Below are 20,451 nucleotides of genomic sequence, written 5' to 3'. Positions count from 1 at the left end.
CTACATTATTCTTAGGACTTAAAATTCTAGAATTATGTAGTTTCATAGTGATTGTTGTCTGTATATGGCAGTTTTGTTTAATTTTATTCTCCCCCTAAGTCCCCTTTTTGATTACTTAAATAAATGTATTCTTTAAAGTGAAACTTTTATTACATCGTCTCAAACTTTTTGGTCTGTGTAGCGCATGTCGCGTGTATCGCGGTCGGCTGCCTAGTAGGTATACCTACTCGGCAGCCGACCGTCACGCGACATGCGCTACACAAAGTAGTGTTCGGAACCGTTCGAACAGTTTCACTTTTACCGTGGTTTCATAAAACCACACATTTATTTTAATAACAAGCATTTTTGTTTTACATGTATTATATTAAGATGTTTGCTGTTCCGTCCGCGCAGAAATACGAAAAATATGTTATATAGTTTAGACCCAGTAATAATTATTCAGCTTTGAGCCGTTAAAACTGAAGTTTTTCCGACCATCAAGTAAATAGTTCCTCTTTATAATATAAATGTAAATAAATAAATCGCCATGCTAGTGGCTTCATTTAAAATCTTCCTTGTAGATGACTCAGCGCGATATTATTCCGTTGGTCTTTGTCTGAAACTTTCTTTTTCGTTGCGTTTACAATGAGTGTGGGATTTCGAATACTCACAATTTTCCTGTATACTCGACTTAATTACATTTACTATGTAAATACATAATATAAATCGCAGAGTTTCTTTATTGATATGAGCATAATATAAAACACTATAATATTGCTTTATACTATTAAATTATACCCCTTATAATATTATCATATTACAGAATTAAATTCAATAGATGTCCTGCGAAGTGAGTAAGTAAAATCGCATTTTTAGTGAGAATGAAGTACTTTTAAAACATTTATTGATTATACAAATTTCCTATCATTCTCTCAATTTAGTATAACAATTAATATTATTGCTATATTTGCTCTCTATAATACGATTTACGTTGTAAAATCCTAATATTTGTATCACAATCAGAAAATCAAATTAAAATGTAGGCATTTAACAATAGACGCTGTTATTGTCAAGAAATAACTTGTGTAATGTGATTCGTAATAAGAGGCCTTGTAAAAACAGGAAAATTACAAGGAAATGTTTAAAAATATACTTCCAAAGTATTGTAACCTACCCTACGGAGTGCCATTTTATGAAATGTTTAGTTGTTCTTTGTAGTAACTGAATAAATGATAAAACAATATGCGTCAGAAAAATATTTATAAAATATTCAATCTAATTATATAAAATACTAACCAACTAGTGAAATTTCACAACCGTTAGCAAACATAATTCATCGCAATCTCATTACATAAATATAATATTTTTATTAAACAAACAAATCACACAGACATGAATACAATTCATTCTAAAAAATAAATGTTCTTAATTAAATATGGGCTCAATTTACAATTCATATTTGCAATAACTTCTAAACTCTTTTTAGATCGGATTCATCGAAGTAAAGCCATAAAACTTATGACTCATATTAAATTACAATCTCTAATGAATTTACAGAAACCTGACTACTTTGAACTAATTGATGTCTATTATTTTATTGGTATTTATGCGATATCCATTCTTCTTTAATCATATCACAAGCCTTTTCAGCAATCATAATTGTCGGTGCATTGGTATTACCTCTAACTATTTTAGGCATAATAGAAGAATCTATAACTCTCAATTTCTTTATTCCATATACTCGTAATCTTGGATCAACAACAGCATCTCTATCCCACGCTGGACCCATCTTACAAGTCCCTACTGGATGATAAATTGTAGACGTATAATGAGTCAATAAACAGACAAAATATTCATACGTTCCCCACAAGTACTGAGAACAACCTTCTACTGGTATTTTTACGAACGAAGCGCCGCTTAGTTTAAATGCTTCTGTTTCTTCGAGACTAACAGCGAACTTCATTCCTTCAACTAAAGCGTCTACATCTTCTTGTACTTGAAAGAAACCGGGATAAATTAAAGGTGATCCAAATGTGGGGTCTGTTTGGTTAAGCAAAATAACTCCTCTGCTTTTTGGTGTTAGAAGTAAAGGTCTTGCTGCCATACCATCATAGAATGCTAAAGGAAATACATTTGATGCTATGTATGAAGTGGGATCTGAATAAAACTGAGCAACATTACGCCCATCAAAATGAAATTGAATATCTGGCGCGTTCTCTCTAGAAACACTCGTTTTGATAAATCCTATACTATTCAATGTAGCAGTAGTAGCTAATGGACCGCTTTTCTTTGGATGTTGATCATGATATTTGTAAAGTTCATTCAACATTTTCTCACTATTGACTAAAGTGGATGTCTTATTTGTTAGCGAGACAATTAAAGCATCAGTTGTGACATGATCTTGTAGATTATATCCAACCTTTAAATCTGATAATACAGGGATGTGAAGACTTTCTAGCTCATGTTTAGGACCTATACCTGATAGTTTAAGAATCTTTGGTGAGTTTATAGAACCAGCACTCATTATGACTTCTTTTTTGGCGAATACTTTGTAGAAAACACCGTTTTTGTAATATTCGACTCCTTGAGCAGTTTTTGTTACTGGATCTATGATAACCTTAGTAGTAAATGCGTGTGTGATTATATGTAAGTTTGGTCTTTTTTGACGTATGGGTCGTATAAATGCTACATTGGTAGATTGTCTTTGGCCATCTTTGGAAGTTGAAACATTAATATCTGTTCCGAAATTGCTTTCTCTGTTCAGATCTGTGACAGGGAGGCCTTTTTCTTTGAAAGCTTCGAGAAGCATAAGTGTTGGAACGTCAACATACGGGAACCTTTCGACGTTCAGTGGACCGCCAACAGCGTGATAGTATCTGTCGTGAGCTTCTATATCTCTGTTGTTTTCTGACTTCTTAAAATACGGTAGGACCTGTTTAAGATAAAGGATTGTAGCAAAATGTATTCCATTCTTATAATATTTTGTTTCGATGCAAACTGACTACTTAATGATCACTATTTTCCCCAAATAAATAGCAAAGATATATTTCCCCAAATAAAGACCCAGCCTATCAATTTATACTTCATTTTTAATATAAATTCAATCACAAACAAAGAGCATATTTTCAGACAGGATAAACCATTTATACCTCGGGATAGCTCCATCCATGATTGCCAGCTGCAGCCCATTCGTCATAATCCAATCGATTTCCCCTAATGTATACCATGTAGTTAGTTGCGCTTGAACCTCCCATTGTTTTACCTCTGAAAAAATATTTTAGTTAATGTTATTCAAGTGAAACTTTATAGAAACAATTATTAAAATGGTCATGGCAGACTTATTAAAAATTCATGTAAAACCTAACTGCCAATTATTTATGTAGCCTATGTTACTAAAACAATTATTATTCTGATGATTGTCTGTTATATGAAATAAATGTTATAAATAGGGCGTATCAAAGAAATACAAACACTCGCAATAACATAACTGTTCTTCTTTCGCAGTCTAGTAAAAAATGCATTGAATATTTATTGAACAACTAGTAATTTATTGAAAATATAAATTAAAACTATAATAATTTCAAAATGAATTCAAGGTATGTAAATGATTCTGAGATATAAAATATTCTTCTTCTTCATCCCAATCTATAAACTATCATAATTAAAACTTTTCAAATAGAATTTTGTATATTAAATGTGACTTAATTTTATATGAAGAAATTTAGCGGAAAACTGAAGTGAAAAATCAATTTTATTTCAATCATACTTCTGAAGTTAAAAATTATTTGCTATTTCATAATATGTGAGCGTAAAATTTTATTTACGGTCATTAAAATAAAAATGAAACCTTAACTTAACGCCTGCGATTTATTACTCTACATTTAAGTGCTTGCTTATATTTTTAGAAACCTATAAATTAAGTATTATATTTTATTTGAGTTAAAAAAATTGAATAATGTTAATAAAAGCACTGAATTAAAACTTAGAACATGAGAAATTATAAAAAAAATAGAAAAATTCAACAAGGCGGCATTCAAACCGCGTCTTCCGTAATCAACTATGTTTTTCTTTAAAAATGTCTCATTTATAAAACATTTAAATGCTGTAAAACTATCAAACTTAGAACATTACAAACACTACAACCAACCTACTCGTATTATGAAACTATAACCAAAAGATTAAGTCCACAAGCAAATATTTTCATACGACCCTCTCATCCATTACCTCTTAAGGAGTTGAAACTAGTATCAAATAGTTTATGGCCTCAGATCCGCCCATAAGGCCCGTTGAAATGTATAAACGTTGGTGTAATTTATTTGGCCCTTTGCGCTAGCAGGGTCTTGTAATGTCAACAGCTTCGTATTGTATTGTTTAGAAAGTTTTGGCTAGTTGATTCTTGTTTTATTGTGTTAGAGGAATTTATATGTGAGTGGTATGTAAATAAATTAAGATTAGTAGGATTAAAAAGTATAAAAGAAAGGAAAAAAACCACTATACCTACTATGCTACGATATGTCAGTAGTAGATGTGTCGGTATACCGGCATTTAATGTTATTTGACCGGCATGTAGTTGAGATATCATTACGGGACTATTTCCGAGAATTCTTTAATCCTCTTATATTATCTCTTATATTATATAAAAATGAATCGCAAAATGTGTTGGTAAGCGCATAACTCGAGAACGGCTGAACCGATTTCGATAATTCTTTTTTTATTATATTCCTTGAAGTACGATGGTTCTTATGTAGAGAAAACGTAAACATGTACCACGGGCGAAGCCGGGGCGGACCGCTAGTATACTATATAATATAATATAGCTATAATATAATATTATAAAGCTAAAGATTTTTTTTTGTGTGTGTGGTCCGATTTGAAAAATTATTTCGGTGTTAGATAGCCCATTTATCAAGGAAGGCTATATATCATCACGCTAAGACCAATAGGAGCGGAGCAATGTGGGTAAAACAGCTAGTCCTATATATTATATTAACAGTTTCAATTTTGCGTGATCATATTACATATTTGAATACTTATAGTACATCCATCGCTCTATCTTCTTTTAGTTTATATCTAATTTCCTAAACTATTACTATAATATTATTACTCCATTCAAATGCTTCCGAAATAGGTCGTATTAAATTTAAATCCGTAACTTTTAGCACTTCTAGTTTTAAATATTTAATTCCCAAACACTACTTTCTCGTTCCAGCATTCAAATACTGAAATACGTCATATTAAAATCACAATCCACACTCAAACCACAACATGAAACTAGTGCAAACCAAAACTTCCCGACCATTTATATCTTGGCAAACTTCAATACTGAAAACTCACTAAATTTATCCATTTTCAACTGACATGCACAAATGTTTGAGAATTCGCCGCGATATATTTGGCTTATTACCTGAACCAGGCGCAAGTTTGGCCTCTCTGTGCGAGACAGGTCAATTTTTCTGGCTGGGTTCTGTACATCCAATCTATGTTGGAATTGCCCAGGGTGGGTGCTAGGGACGGTACGCTGGTAACATCTGGTTCTTCTGGACCGGCTTCGAGGAGAAGAATCTGGAAGTAAAGAAGAATTTTTGAGTTTTTTTTTTGCTTGATGACGTAATAGTGTATCGAAAAGTGGTGGTCTGTATTGTAGGTACATATTGTATTTTGATGAATGAATAAAAAAATGGAACGGATGAATGTTTTTTATTTAGTATCTAACGGTTTATTATCTTTAACATTTTAATGTATAGTTAGTAGTAGTAGTTAGTTCTATCTACAAGTGATAGTAATGTTATTTTTGGATGATAGTGATTATAATATCTATTAATATTAAATACTAGATTTCCGCCCGCGGCTTCGCCCGCGTTTTCAAAGGAAAACCCGCATAGTTCCCGTTCCCGTGGGATTTCCGGGATAAAACCTATCCTATGTGTTAATCCAAGTTACCCTCTATATGTGTGCTAAATTTCATTGTAATCGGTTCAGTAGTTTTTACGTGAAAGAGTAACAAACATCCATACATCCATACAAACTTTCGCCTTTATAATAGTATTAAGATTAAGATAATAAAAACCACAGATACAACAATGATAATATGAGATTGAGGTTTAGGGCACTTAAAATAATTATGATTCGTGTAAATATTTTAAACCACGTTGTTACCTAACAATTAACATTACCTGTTTTAATAAAATGTTCTTTTACGAAACGCTTCATTTGTAAACGTCATTAAAAAGACTAATTTTAGGAAAGTAAAATTATTTTTTCACGATGACTAAAATTGTAAGTTTATTTAACCCTGCATAAAACTCGATTCTATTATTTTGCAGAAACACAACATACAAAAGCAGTTATATCACCCAAAAGTTTATATACCGGCAAGTTTCAGGTGTAGCAAGTTTGTAAACTACGGCCAGAGCAATTAATATGAAAAATGATAGTCGACCTTCCCGCTCTCAAGTTTGATTGGGTTTTAACTGCCAAATGAATCACCGGTGACCCAGGCTCTTTATTGATTACTATGTGCTGCTCGTGACTTTGTCCATGTCATATTATTATATTACTAGTAACTATCTTAGGAGCCTGGGTAGCTCTAATTTGTAAAATGTTTTAAGTGGAATAAATAATTTATTTATTTCACCGCGTGTGGTCATAATAAATTGCCATACTTCACTGTCTAGTCTCCTATTTCCAGACAAAAAAATCATATTATTTAATTGCCCCCTTGCGATGTGAAAGAAAAACTAACAAAAAAACATACCTTGGCATTAAAATAATTTAATTGTTTCACATGCAACAAAACTATAAGCGACTTAAAATGAATGTAGTAAAGTTGTGTTGAATGTTCGAGAATATTGCATGAAAATACCAAATATAATATTTGCTTTTTAAATAAAAATTAAAACAAAAGCAAGCTTATTTATAGCCAGTCATAATTCCGATCATTTTTAAATTCTTTTTAACCTGTGCTCCATGAGAAGCGCGCGACCGGCGTCAATAAAAAATTCATGTTTTCGGCGACGCGCACCATATTTCAATTCATTCTTTTTTAAAAGTTCAAAGCGCCGGTGACAATGCCAGTGTGTAGTGGCCAGTTTGAATATTTAAGTTTCTTTTAGTTGCTGTCAAAAATTTTAAAAAAGTTTTTTTGAAAATAGAATAGATTTGAAATTGACATTTAGCGAAAATAATACGTCAAAAGCGAGATACAAAATGCTTTTTGTAGGTTTTTTTTCAGTTAAAGAATATCGGTTGTTCCGAGTATTATAATATTTTGTCGGTCATAGTTATATTTCAAACTAGCGGTCCGCCCCGGTTTCACCCGTGGTTCATGTTTACCTTTTCTCTCCATAATTACTATCCTCGTACTTCAAGGAATATTATAAAAAAAGAATTATCGGAATCGGGTCAGCCGGTCTCGAGTTGTGCGCTTACCAACATATTTTGCGATTCATTTTTATATATTAGATTATTATTCTACAGTGACACTTAATTTATATTACCTGTGTAAATTCCTAGTATTCCATAACTCATTTCAGCTACTATGTACATTACTACTTTACACTTACACATAATCGGTACTACGGTTTCACGCAACAAACTTAATCCAAAGCCAATTTGTTTATTTCGCGTTGAATCAAACAACATTATCCAGTAAACATTTTCCTACAAAAAACTAAAAAACAAGAACAAATGAATACATTTCATCTGTTAGCTCGTTGCTGCCACGATTCCCAGCACTTTACGATAACGGGGTAAACAAGCGATATTCCATTTTTATACCATTTTACACATTTTTACATGCACTTGGGGCATAACGTTCAGGATCGCGATATAAAATGGAAACAATGCTGCGAGTGGTGTTTTAGTGCGAAAATTTTGAAGGGGTTTTGTTTTGAATAATGTAATTTATCTTGTACTAGCTACGCTCCGCGGTTTTACCCGCATTGCTTCGCTCCTGTTGATCTTAGCGTAATGATATATTATAGCCTATAGCTTTCTTCGATGAATGGGCTATCTAACACTGAAATAATTTTTCAAATCGGACCAGTAGTTCCTGAGATTAGCGCGTTCAAACAAACAAATGTATAAATTTACTGAATCACAGAATACTTAATAGTACCTACTAAGGTAGGTAACTAAAATTCTGTAATGGTTTTGCTTGTAACCTAATAATATACAACTTTTCCTATGTACATATAAAAACTTTAAATGAGACTCGGATCGCTCTATTGTAGTTGCATACTACATAGTATAGAAACAATGTATTATGGGAAATGTACATGACATCGTAACGATTACATAATACTAATTGTAATTATCACGTGGGAATATCGGCTCATTACAATTATTACATGCCTTGTTGACATTACAATATAGAGTTTGCATTTGATTCTCAATTGGTTATTTTTATTTTTCATATTATACAAATGTTATTTATTCAAAATATTAAACACTAGCTGTGTCCGCGGTGCGGCACCCGCATTACTCTGCTCTTACTGGTCTTAGCGTGATGATAATTACATAGGTGAAATAATTTTTCATTTCGGGCCCGTTGTTCCTGAGATTAGCGCGTGCAAAAAAAATATCTTCGACTTTATAATATTAGTATAGACTAATAAAATTAAAAACCTTAGTTATGTATGTATGTGTGTTAGTAATAAAGATTATTAATTTCAGAACTACTGGACAATCAGGCCGTATGCAGTGACCATAAAGTGAAGTAATATGGGAGTGACTTTGTGAAACTTAGTCGTCGTTTAGAAACATGGTTATTTGTTTAGTATTCAATCCCAATGGAATGTGTGGTGTAGTGTTTATTAAAGTGGAACATAGAAGCTTTGTAGATTAGGAACTACACTATATTCTATCTTATGTAAAACTTATTTTTGTTCTGATTAGAAATTATTGTCTAGGAATTTAATGAATGATGCAATTTTAATTTCAGATTTTTCGCAAAAAGTATTTTGATCATTTAAAAACTTATGTTACATATTACTTAAAAGTTTCAATTCTGAAATGTACTTGCAACAAAAAAAATTCTTTCATCAGATATCAAATATAACGATAAGATGATAAAACCATAACTCAATAATTATATTGTTATAATCACTGAAAAAAAATACACTAAGGGTGCTTTTCCACTAATAATGTTCGTACTATTGGTTATTTTCAAACACATTCCTCGCACATTATTGGTGTAAAGGCACCCTAAAATTTGTTTTTCTGAAAGAATTACTGTGAAAATTTTGTTTATAACGATTGTTTTAACAACGGGTAGTAAATGTTATTTTCACATGCATTCTAGTCCGGGATCCATCGCCCATTTTTGCAAGTGATTACTATCAAGCTAATTATTCGTGAGTAGCTTTATTTTGATGAGATGCCCAATAATTTCATGTACGAAACTCTCGATTGTGGTAGCTTACAGAGGTGACAAGGATAAAAATTTTTGATTTGACGGTTCTCAAATATTTATTACGCAATTTGTAGGACAATATGTCTGTTGAATTATATAAGTATTTAATAAGTGAAAATAAAAAAATCAGCTGGTTAGTAATCATTTATGATGACTTCGTTATCGATACACATTGGAAAGGGGGACTCTTTGATCAAACCATAGATTTTGTAGGACATATATTTTTTCGAATAATTTAGATAATTATCTTGAGATTGAACAAAAAAACCATTCAGTTAGTAATTAATATTTGAGAACCATCAAATCAAAATATTTTATCCTTGTTTCCTCTGGTAGCTACCACAATCGAGAGTTTCGTACATGAAATTATTGGGCATCTCATCAAAATAAAGCTACTCACGAAAAATTAGCTTGATAGTAATCACTTGCAAAAATGGGCGATGGATCCCGGACTATTCAATAAAATTTATATTGACATTACACTTTAATATATTTATTTGTATTGTTAATTACACTTATTTGTAAACACTGCATTATTATGATGATAAATAGAGGATGTCTTAGATTACAAAATAAAAGACAGATGGAGCGATGCCGAACTAAACCGAAAGATTTATCGTCATTTCCATAAAGCTATGTGTGCTGTCATTTCGCCGCTGCACTGTACGAACACGGTGCTTCTGTGTGCGTGTTATGTTACCAGATAATGAAAAATTTCCCAAATTTTTGCCCGACTACGGAAGAAAGAGGGTTATGTTTTTCGAGTGTAGGTATGTACGTATAATATTTCTTTGACACGCCCTGCAGTATAAACTGTTGGATCGATTTTGAGTTGTGACTTGTGAGGTGTCATTGCAATCATCTGAATTATGAAGGTAGCTGTGGTGGTAGTGACGTAGGCTACATAAATTATTAGCAGTCATGTTTTAATTTTTATTATAATATATAAAGCTACACTACCACTGACTGACTGATTGACATCGGGTTTCTCGGAAACTACGGGGAAAGTTGGGGGGATTTCGACGTGGACGTGTAGAGGTGCTCCCAGTGACCACCGGAAAAATATTGACATCTCCAACACCCTGGACAAGAGAGTGGACCCCTGGAGGTGCGCAAAAACGGTGGTACCTGGAGGGGGGGTGTCTGAACAAAAAATGCTCGGAACTGGTGGCGATTACCAGGGGTGGTGGAAAAATGGGGATTTTCGCGAAAACAAGATGGCCGCCGTACTTTGCCAAAATCGCCGTTTATGAATCCTTACGTCTCAAATTTGGCACACGTGCTCTGTTCGAGCCGGCGAATCGATCGGTGCCCCGTTCGAGTGGCTCCGGGCCCCCGTTTCCAACTTCCATACAACGTAAAATCCAACGGCCCGCGGAAACGGTGCGAGTTGGGTGGGGGGTGTCGGAACTAAAAATGATCACCACCCTGGGACGCTACCAGGGAGCCATAGTGGGACGCTCGATTTTGGATTTTTTCCATTTTTGGCGCAAACATAAAAACGTAAATTTAGACGAGGTGGCGCAACGGAGAAATACACCAATGATGCATTCGTACTCGCCCAGCTCCCAGGATATCCAGAAAAATACGAAATCTTAAACTTTCCCTCATCTCTCGAAGACGGTCAACGGCCCGCGCAAACGGTAGCAGCTACATCTGGGGTGCTCAAACTAAACTTGTAGTAGACCTCGAGCAATTACCACAGATAGTGAAAAAAATTCAAAATCGCGGAAAAAATGGCCGCCGCCATACAATTTCTAAAACGGCCATTGCTGGGCCGATCGCGCTGAAACTTGGCACAGGGGCTTTAATCGAGCCGCACATTAAGGTGGGATACTCATAATTGAATTTCCACCGCTGGTTTCCGAGTTTCATACAACGCGAAATTCGACGGCTCTCGGAAACGGCGCGAGATAGGTGGGGGGTGTAGAACTAAAAAATGATCAGGAAGATGGGGCGCTACCAGGGCAATGGAGAAATTTCAAATTGGACGCCATTTTTTTTTTCAAAAATGGCCAATTTTTCAAAGCAAGATGGTGGCGCCGGTTACTTTACGATCGGTCTGAAAATTGACTTCTGTGCTCTAATCGGCCAGATATACAAAACTGCATACTCAGAATTTCTCTCCGACCCCCGGTTTCCATTTTCCATACATCACGAAATTCAATGGTTCTCTGAACTGGTGGCAGGTAGGTCGGGGTCGCGGAAGTAAAAAATGCTTCAAAACCTGGTCCGCTTCCAGGCACATCAAAATTTTTGGTAAAAAGCGAATTCTTTTTTTTCGAAAATTTTGTATGGAAATTTCCATAGTAGGAAGGGAAATTGAATAGCAACGGCAAAGGACGGCGCCGCAGGCAGCTTGCTGCCCGCACACGGCGCAACCGCGAAGGTCGACAGCCTCCCGGAGTAGAAAATATTTATTAACTTTTGAATTACCGCACGAGCCAAGCGAGCGAAGCGAGCGAATCACGGCAGCGGCTGTCGTAAATATTCAAATAGGTAGCGAGGAGCGAAGCGACGAGCGAGTTAGGTTAACTTTTGAACTACCGCACTAGCCAAGCGAGCGAAGCGAGCAAGTCACGTTAGCGGCCTGCGTAAATATTCAAAGAAGTAGCGAGGAGCGAAGCAACGAGCGAGTTAGGTTAACTTTTTAACTACCAAACTAGCCAAGCGAGCGAAGCGAGCAAGTCACGTCAGCGGCCGGCGTCAATATTCAAAGAAGTAGCGAGGAGCGAAGCGACGAGCGAGTTAGGTTAACTTTTGAACTACCGCACTAGCCAAGCGAGCGAAGCGAGCAAGTCACGTCAGCGGCCGGCGTAAATATTCAAATAGGTAGCGAGGAGCGAAGCGACGAGCGAGTTAGGTTAACTTTTGAACTTCCGCCAGAAGCGAGTTTAGGGCGATTCCCACTCAAACAAAAAAAATCTTGATAGGTTTAAACAACTTGTATTTTATTTATGTATCGTAAATTTTTTATTATTATCATCAAATGCTTTCTAAGTTGAAATGATTTTTAACACGTTCATTTTAAAAACCACTTTATTTTATTTATTTATTTATTTATTTATCATTACATCAATTACCTTTACAAGCTTAACCTAATGCGGTATTGACTTACACTAAAACTTTACACAAAAACTAAACTAATAATAAAACAACTTAAACTAACAAACTAGATATTTTGATCTAAGAAATAAATTAACACAATAAAAATACAATTAATAGCTAATAATATACAGAAGAACCTTTGCTAATTCACCCAACGGGCACGTAAAAATGTCCACTTTGCCATGGACGTCATTGAGAATGCGTAGTGCTCGCACGAGAGGAGACTTCGCTAGCAGCATAGCTTATAATTATGTATATTATTATCTATAATAAATAATCTAAAATAAAAAACAAGCGTAGTTCTTGCATTAAAAGGAGCGTAGTTCTTATATTGAAAGAAGCGTGGTTCTTGTATTGAAAGAAGAGTTCTTGTATCGAAAGAAGCGTAGTTCTTGTATCAAACAATAGCGTAGTTCTTGTATAAAAAAATAGTTCTTATATCAAACAAGCCTGTGTAAAACTAAGGTAAAACTTATGTATGATTTTTATAATAGCCGATTTACACGGGTTTAATACTAAGTGCTTATATTTTCTTGGCACCGACTACAAACCTATTTATTTAGTAAATAGCACAATCAAATATTATATATTATAGTAATTAAGTATGTCAAAACTTTTTATTTTTTACTTTTCCGTTTTTGAAGTCGGTTTTTTAACGTAGTTATTTTTATATTTTAATACTTGTATTTTTCATCACGAATCAATGATTTTGTATCATTGACTGGAGATTGTAGAGTCGCTGTTTTTTTTATTAGCATATAGTAACAAATGGACAGGAAATTCGAATGCATTTTCAATTGATTGTAGATTTCTGGCCCGGGTTGAGACACACCACGCACCTTCGAAAGTGGAAAGCCCCCCGGAGTAGAAAATATTTGAATGGGGAATTTATAAACACTTCCGATTGACAGTGGAATCGCAGTTAGCAGAAAATTACAAATGGACTTGGAATTCTAACACATTTTCTAATGGCTGCTATTATTTATTTGCTTCAACCCAAGGGCAAAAGGGGCTCGCGGGCTGCTTGCAGCCCGCGCACAACGCACCCTCGAAGGTCGACAGCATTTCAAAATAGAAAATATTTGAATTGGGAATTAATAAGCACTTCCGATTGACTGTGGAATCGCTGTTGGCAAATAATAACAAATTGACGGGGGATTTTGATGCATTTTCAAAAGACTGCCCTATTGCTTCAACCCAGGGGCAAAAGGGGCTCGCGGGCTGCTTGCAGCCCGCGCACAACGCACCAGCTAGTTTTAATATAAATTCGGGTTTTTGATATTATTTTATAATATTGTAAAAATTATTTTGTTATATAAAGCACCTATCTACTAAAGTTATACATGGATAAAATAATTTTATTCAATTTTTATTAAATAAATTACATTAAATTGATTAAATAAATTACATTAAAAAAAGTTTTTATTTTTCAAAACATATGAATGCGAATAGCGGTAGTTTTTAGTCGAGAATGCGGGACATTTTATTTTCATCATATCCATCATGGAGTTCACATGAATTAAATCGCAAGCGAAAACCATTGAGATAATATTACTACGTATGGAGGAGACACCACGAACAAAATCTGTGCGCCATTTTTTTGCTCTAACTAAGTTTTAAAAATTATTATCTAGTTAGGTACTTAACGATGAAAGTTATTCCTTTGCACTTTTCCGTATTATTTGTATTATTTGTGCAATATCGTAACACACACGAAGGCATGTTTGATGCGTTTCACTTTAAAACCATTAAAAAATACCGCTCAACATACGTCACATGACGTATGTTGAGTGGAACATAAGTGATGTAGGCGGTGTCGTCTCCATATTAATATTATCTCAATGGCGAAAACGACGCTTTTTATAAAAGTAACAAAAAATGTATAATGCTTTTTAAAATAATCTAATAATGACCATGAACTTTTATTGCACTATACAAATAATCACATTCACGATCGAAAAATCCAACATCACTACCCCGAATATCTTTTAACCATTTTACCCCTAAAAATGGCAAATTCATTTTCAAAATACTGGCAGCATACGTTGAAGTTTTGAATTCCTTCGTATTTGTAAAATTATTATTTGTATACAAAATTAAATAAGCCAAATAATCTACAGAAAATCTGTAAAACGATGTTTTATCTTTTTGTTTGTTTTCGGGAACAAGTTTTACAGCGTTTTAATATCACAAGACAGCATTTTTTTACTAAAATATCAAACCCCTTTTGACGTATTGCATGACACTAGAATCGCTATAGCACTAGCGGAGGAACGTATTCGTTTTTGATTTCGTATTTTCTTTGACAAGGGCGATGAATGATTGACATGCTCTATCTGTATTTTATTTTGTAATCTAAGGAGGATGTATATAATTGTAACAAATTATGTTCAGTGGTGCATGAAATTTCAATTGGCTGTATTACATAAGTAGCAATTAAACTGCAATGTGTAACATTCTGCATAAACATTGTTTTACAAACTATGATTATGTGCATTTTTATGAATTTATATTAGGTTAGAATTTATGAGAAATGTCAAAAAAATGGTCTGTTTTAAATGCGTATTGGTAATAAAGAATTTTCTATTAAATCTTTTTCAAATCACCACACAAATCACTTTAGGTAGTTTACGTTATTGTCACCTTATTAGTATTAGATACTAAGAATATTATTTAAAAACTATTAGCGGATTTTTCTCTATTGATTTATTTTTTCTGAATACAATTTTTATTAGAATAATATAAGTCCTATATCTAGTAGATTATTAAAAACTATTTTTTATAAAGTTAATTTATTAGTTACTAGCTTTCCGCCCGCGGCTTCGCCCGCGCAGTCAAAGAAAAACCCGCATAGTTCCCGTTCCCGTGGGATTTCCGGGATTGCGTCATTTTCCCGGGATAAAAAGTAGCCTATGTCCGTTCTTGAGTATCAAAATATGTCCATACAAAATTTCATGAAAATTGGTTCAGTAGTTTAGGCGTGATTGAGTAACAGACAGACAGACAGAGTTACTTTCGCATTTATAATATTAAGTATGGATTTAAATTAAATGACTTAAATATAAAAATAAGAAAATAATACCTTATTTTTTTTTTAATTAAACATATCAAATACATACAAAATAAAATACACAGAATTTGTGCCATTTTCTTACAGCCCGAAAGAGAGATAAAGTAAAATCAATGTCAAGTTCAATAATTTAGGTTTGGGACCTTGAACTTTCTCGCTCATTGCCTCCGATGGTTACGTAAAGCAGTGCCAAAAATATTGATGTGGAAATATAAATTCCCAAAGGTCATTGTCAAAGTAATTGGATTTGATTGGAGAGGTAGGTAACTAGGTAATGGGTAGGTAAGTGGGACATATTTTGAACGTAATTTGTCTGGTATAAAATAGACAGGCGAAAACAAATACTTACACATATTTAACGAAAATAGTAGCTTTCTTCCCGCGGCTTCACCCGTACAGGATTGGGATTTCCGGGATAAAACCTAACCTCTTTTCTCAGGTATCAAATTAATATTGTTATACGGAAAGCTAGTTTATATATTTATTCTATTTTCCACTAGCGGCTCGCCCCAGCTTGGTTTTGGCCCGTGGTACATGTTTACATTTTCTCTCCATAAGAACCATCCTCGCATTAATTAACGAAATCAGTTCAGCCGTTCTCGAGTTACGCGCTTACCAACACATTTTGCGATTAATTTTTTTATTATAGAGATTACATAGAAAGCCAAGAAATGAAACTCATTTAATTAAACTAGAGGCAGTCTTAGCGCAACAAGCAATCTCTATCAGGCAACACTTAAAACACATTTAATTCTAACCGAAAATCGATCAAACATCACCTTAATTCAAGTTCTTTCAGGCGAATAATTATTTTCAAAATGGCCACCCATTGTATCGATACTATAATGTTGCAAGTATCATTAACTCGCTAGGTCGTGGGATTTATGCAATAAGAAAATGTTTGAGAAATCATGATTAGTGTTTTTTGTATAATATTGTAGTTGATGTTTGCGGTAAACGCCCTTAATTGGAATGTTTACAGTTGATTTAATAAAAGTTAATTATTATTATTTATATTTAGGTGTAAAAACTGCTCTACTAGGCGTTTTTCATATTACGAAAATAGATTTCCAATTAAATATTTTTCTTGACCTTTTTAGAATTAGAATCATTAACAATTCCAATATTGAAGTAAAAAAATAAAAGAAAAAGGTGCTTCACTTTTTCTCAAACATTTCAATTTTCAAGGACTAATTCAGTAAATCAAGAAATCATAGTATAAAGCCCAGGCTCAATCATATAAAGTATGAATCATTTACAGTTACAATATAAAGGGAAAAACAAAAGTATTAAAAAGAAATACTGAAGCCCTTGAACATTTCAAGGAATTACTTAGTAACTCAATATAGGTAAACTCATAGAAAAAATCAGGCATCAGCTAGTATAAAAATCTCTACCGATTTTAACATACATTCGAGGCTTAACCTGTCAGTACCGTAACATTTTAAAAACATTTATACGAAGGCTTTTCATATTTATTTAGAGCAAATAAATGAATATCATATCTGAGATAACTTTCCCGTCGAGTCGTGACGTCTGGACAGACAACCGACATACCTATTATAACTTCATTTTTTCACTTGGGTACCGTTTTGTATTTTGACGGCTTTTTTGTAGGAGGTAAAAGACCACATGATAAATAAGATTTGGTGTGTGTTCTTAAACTATACAGAGATACATGAATTTATTAATATATCACTGATTACTGATACATATAGGTACATTATATTTTATATTAGGTTCTGAAACTGTGATAGGAGAGAGATGATGCATGAAACAAAAAGGTATCATAAACTCAATATTTAGTAGGTATACTCCATAGATGTTTCTTAGATTTTTCTTCAGAACCTTATTTGATAATTCTGATTTATCTCAACATGAAGATGTAGTTATAAGTATTCTAAATACATCTACTTATCACAGTACTTATCGTGTAAAATCTCTTCAGAGAATAACAGAGATACGGCAGAATTAAAACAGATATTTAAAAGAACCTTCGACCTTTAAAATCTTAACCACTGAACCGTTAAATATTGAGGAAGAATTGCTACCTATATATATAACTAGCGGTCCGCCCCGGCTTCGCCCGTGGTACATATGAAAAATAGATGTTGGCCGATTCTCAGACTTACCCGATATGCACAGACATGAGAATCGGTCCACCCGTTTCGGAGGAGTATGCAGACTAACATTGTGACACGAGAATTTTATATATAAGAATTATATTCCAAAGAAATTCTTCCTTATCTAAATGATAGGAATCTCTGCGTGACTTCATTGTTTTGCAAACTAACATTGTAGCGCAGTAATAATTGTTTTTTTCCTTTCAAATATCAAGGTTGATTACTGATACTGATATAGGTGACGCGTGTTTGGAAATATTTAGATTATTGGAAAGTTTTTTTTGAAGTGAAAACTTCTTTAGCGGCGTTGAGCACTTTTTCTGTAATGGGTATAAAATCTTAAACTCGCGTCAGGACACGTGACCTGATCGAAAAAGCGTAAGACGGAGTTTTCACTTCTGCCGGCACTCCCGGAGTGCAACCCGTCTTTTTTTTTTCGAAAAAACCACTATGGTCATGTTGTCATACAATCTAGTTATTTCTCTGAATTACCTAAATTAATTATATTATACTATAAGTGACATTTCGATATATATTTACGACAATTTGGAGAAATAGTTACACAAGCTCAAATAAATTACAAAAAAAAAATGTTTTTTATTTACAGTGACAGTTTTTTTTTATTTAATTTTAATTTAATATTAGGTATATTGTTACTCAGCAGTGTGTTAAAAATAATGTTATACCATTTTCTTTCCTCTTAAAAGACTAACATAATAAAGGAGAATACTAAGTACCAACCACACCAAAAAGACTAAAACTTTCTTCAACCATATTTTGCATTTAATGTACCTAAGTAATACATATAACAAGTAATTTAATGTAAGTAATTTGTAAAATATGCTCTTAATAATAACCTACAAGGTAGGTATAAAGACTCAACAATCATAATTTTCTCAAGAAAAGAATCAATATTACGTGACTAATGCCGTAAGTAATTGCCTGAGAATTTTATAGTAACATTATATTTTATCTTCTTCCTGACTTTACACTACTAATTTAACTTCCTGTTCTTATATTATTCCAGTTATAAAAATAAATATTATTTCACGTAAAATTTTAAAAGCATTCAGAGTATTAGTTAGTCCAAAATGAAATATTAAAAGATTACTGCGAAAAAACAAAAAACATTTTTTTAACTTTGAGGGAAAAGAGCACAAAATTTTAGTTGAAAATATGATATTTCGAGTAATGAATCCCTTTGTAAAAGAGTCATGGAATATACTAAAATATTATAATATAGCTGTTCCTAGAATTCAGTAATACAGTACTACGTTTTAAATTCTTACTATAATAATAACTTATTTAAAATATTGGTATGAATAATGAATATCTCTTAGTACCTACTGTAATACATATTATGTATCTTCGCTTGAACTCGGCTTGACAAAGCGTGTCTAGATAATATTAATTATGTATTAATATTATTATGTATATAACTCTAATATATCTTTAAATATAAGAATCACTCTAGGCACTTATATTTGATTGAATAATATCTATAGAAGTGGTTTAATATTAATACAAATATATTAAATTGCACATTACCTTCCATTTCTTCACTTCAGATAATCTGTTCGCGATAACACAGCCAGCGGACCCCGCACCAACAATTATAAAATCATAATCACCGATATCCCTTTTCCTTCTATCCTTTTTAATTTTCTCTTTTTTAATCTCCTTAACTTCAACTTTCTTAGAACCCGCCAAATCCGAATCATACGGCCTTTCAAAATTAAATTCGAAAATCGGCTCCTTATTCGAATACCGTCCGTTGTAAGAATCTTCAAAATCGAATTTCGGAAAATTTAAACTTGAATAGTGATTTCCCAATGTCGAACCTATATGCGGTGGGTGAAGGTCGAAATTCGATTGCCGCGTCGAGTACGGAATTCGAAATGTTTCGGAAACAGGCGGGTGCGATGGGAACCGTACATTCGAGTAATATGTATCATGTGAACTCGAATATGGGTTAACCTTTGAATATATATCGTCAATAGATTTTCCGAATAACTGCGTCACTAAAGCGAGGAACACGTATCCAGTGTGGGAGCATTGGGTTAAAGGAGCTTGCGTTGTAGCACAAACTGGTGCCACATCCGGAGGGATCCATGTTGTAGACATTTTAATTCACACACAGGCAAGCACTAGAACATTTTAAGCGAATAATCGATTAATCGTTACGGTTCCTGGCTGTCAATAAAATTTTGAAAAAAAAAAGAACACTAAAAATAGAACGCGGCGCGGTCAATTCAAATTTCGTACAAAGGAGTTTATTACAAAACAGTTCTATATGTTTTTTTTTTTTTTAGTTTTAAACTTTTTTTAATTTTATTAGTGACAGATCGGGTGAACGTTCTACAAGCGACTGATTGCTAGCATAATGCGCGGGTGGTAATAATTTCTTCTAAGCTTGATATGAACTGATTAACATTTTCAATGCGCCCTGGTTTATGTTTTTTTTAGATTCAATGACGCTCGATAGTTGCAGGCTAATTGCATAATGCAAGTTAGTAATTTGATTGAATTTGTTGCCGAAAATTGAATAATGGTCGTCTTAGATGGTCGTAATGCTTGCATAGTGTTGAAGATTGATTTTATTGTCTGTATAATAATTGTAGAAACGGCTTCAGTGACATTCACCTAATTGGTTTTTAGTTACAAGGTTACTATTGCATTTTTTGCAAAATAGTATGCAATTTGTGTATACCTTCGATTGATAGCTGAATAGGCTAATTAGGTACAGTAAAATTTGTTGG

General features: G+C 33.4%; 1 protein-coding gene across 1 annotated transcript; it reads right to left on the bottom strand.

Annotated features, from left to right (window-relative positions):
• Window positions 1-997: 997 nt before the first annotated feature.
• Window positions 998-19,932, bottom strand: LOC149898603 (glucose dehydrogenase [FAD, quinone]-like). Its single transcript, XM_090114896.1, has 4 exons — window positions 19,241-19,932; window positions 5,384-5,541; window positions 3,129-3,243; window positions 998-2,911 (listed from the first exon to the last, which is right to left on the bottom strand). Exons 1-4 carry the CDS (start codon window positions 19,814-19,816, stop codon window positions 1,574-1,576), a joined length of 2,187 nt encoding a protein of 728 aa, XP_089971022.1. The 5' UTR covers window positions 19,817-19,932; the 3' UTR covers window positions 998-1,573.
• Window positions 19,933-20,451: the final 519 nt, after the last annotated feature.

Source organism: Colias eurytheme, chromosome 22 (assembly GCF_061535395.1).
Source record: "Colias eurytheme isolate Ceu_HAF_F1 chromosome 22, ilColEury1 Martin Lab GWU primary, whole genome shotgun sequence".
NCBI lineage: Eukaryota > Metazoa > Arthropoda > Insecta > Lepidoptera > Pieridae > Colias > Colias eurytheme.
Note: the sequence above shows the minus strand (reverse complement) of the source record. Positions and strands in the feature narration are given on the sequence as shown.